The sequence below is a fragment of the Austrofundulus limnaeus genome, unplaced genomic scaffold (assembly GCF_001266775.1).
Source record: "Austrofundulus limnaeus strain Quisiro unplaced genomic scaffold, Austrofundulus_limnaeus-1.0 Scaffold28, whole genome shotgun sequence".
NCBI lineage: Eukaryota > Metazoa > Chordata > Actinopteri > Cyprinodontiformes > Rivulidae > Austrofundulus > Austrofundulus limnaeus.
This window is the reverse complement of record NW_013952430.1, coordinates 2,397,306-2,398,486: the sequence shown is the minus strand read 5'-3', so window position 1 is coordinate 2,398,486 and position 1,181 is coordinate 2,397,306. Positions and strand designations below refer to the sequence as shown.

General features: G+C 37.1%; 1 protein-coding gene across 1 annotated transcript in view; it reads right to left on the bottom strand.

The window, feature by feature from the left end:
* chst3a (carbohydrate (chondroitin 6) sulfotransferase 3a) overlaps positions 1-1,181 on the bottom strand; it is a 4,523-nt gene that overhangs the window by 2,234 nt on the left and 1,108 nt on the right. Inside the window, exon 2 of the mRNA XM_014005122.1 lies at positions 474-995. Within this exon, the coding sequence (XP_013860576.1) occupies positions 474-995 (522 nt within the window). The remainder of the gene's footprint in view (positions 1-473; positions 996-1,181) is intronic.

Genomic DNA, 1,181 nt, shown 5'->3' with positions numbered 1-1,181 from the left:
CACCTAAACAGCAGCTCTTATAAATACAAACTATACAGTTTCATATTTCTTTAACAAATTTATTTTTATCATTCTAGTTTAAGACTTCTGCTGCTTTCTGCAAATTGAAGCTATTTTCTGCCATTTTAGCTACTTTGTAGCTATTTTTAGATGATTTTAGCTTTTTCATCTGAATTCACCTTGGTGTGATCATTTTAGCTTCTTACTGATTAATTCAGCAAACACAATCTTTGTTTTTGTGCTAATTTCAGTTTTCATTTAGTTTTAGTTAAAAATATTTTTCTGCTAATTTAAGCTGCTTCAGCTATTTTGCAACACATTACTTTTTTGAACTTTTTTCTTGTTTTAGTTTGATGAAAAATGTTTCTAAATTATTGATGAACCATTGATAATTCAAAATTATTTTTCTCTTTCATTTAAAAAAATATTAAAATGTCAGTCAACAGCAAGCATCTTAAACATAAAAAGAATACCTTTCAAAAACATCTTTGTTCACAGGGGCGCAGATAGATTCCTCACAAAGCGATAAGCTTGACTCTCGGCGAAAAAGAGCCGTGGTGACGTGGTTATTGGGCGGAGGAACGATGAACTTCTCGAGGGCTGAAAAATCACACAGGAAGAGTGCCTGGAGTACGTCGCGGTAAATCCACCCTAAGCCCGTCCCGTTGTTTGCCTCTGCTGCCGTGGCCAGCATGCGTTCAACGTGCCACAAAGGCTCAAACAAATAGAACATGTTCTCTCCGTGCTGGTTAAAGAACTCCCCCACAAAGGACGATCCTGTTCGGGTGGTAGCCATGAGGAGTACGTGCTTACGGCCACCGTTGTAGCTGTACATGTTTACATCATCCAGTTCTTCTTGCTCTGCAGAGAAGTTTGTGTGAGTCCCCGCAGGCCATTTAGAGAGCAGCAAGTCATTTTGTGTCATGTTGCTCTCCTCTTGAGGAGTCTGTGGAGTCTGCTGTGGACTCTGATGCTTATTCATCTTATCAGAAACCCTGCAGAAATACAGAAAGTTAGTCAAGATGTATCACATATGCAAAACATGGTGGCAGTTTTAAATGCAGTGGTGACCTATCATAGCCAGCAAAACCTTCTGCTGGCGTAAACACAATAGCTAACATTCGGTAAATTTTTTATTATTATTATTATTATTATTATTATTATTATTATTATTATTATTA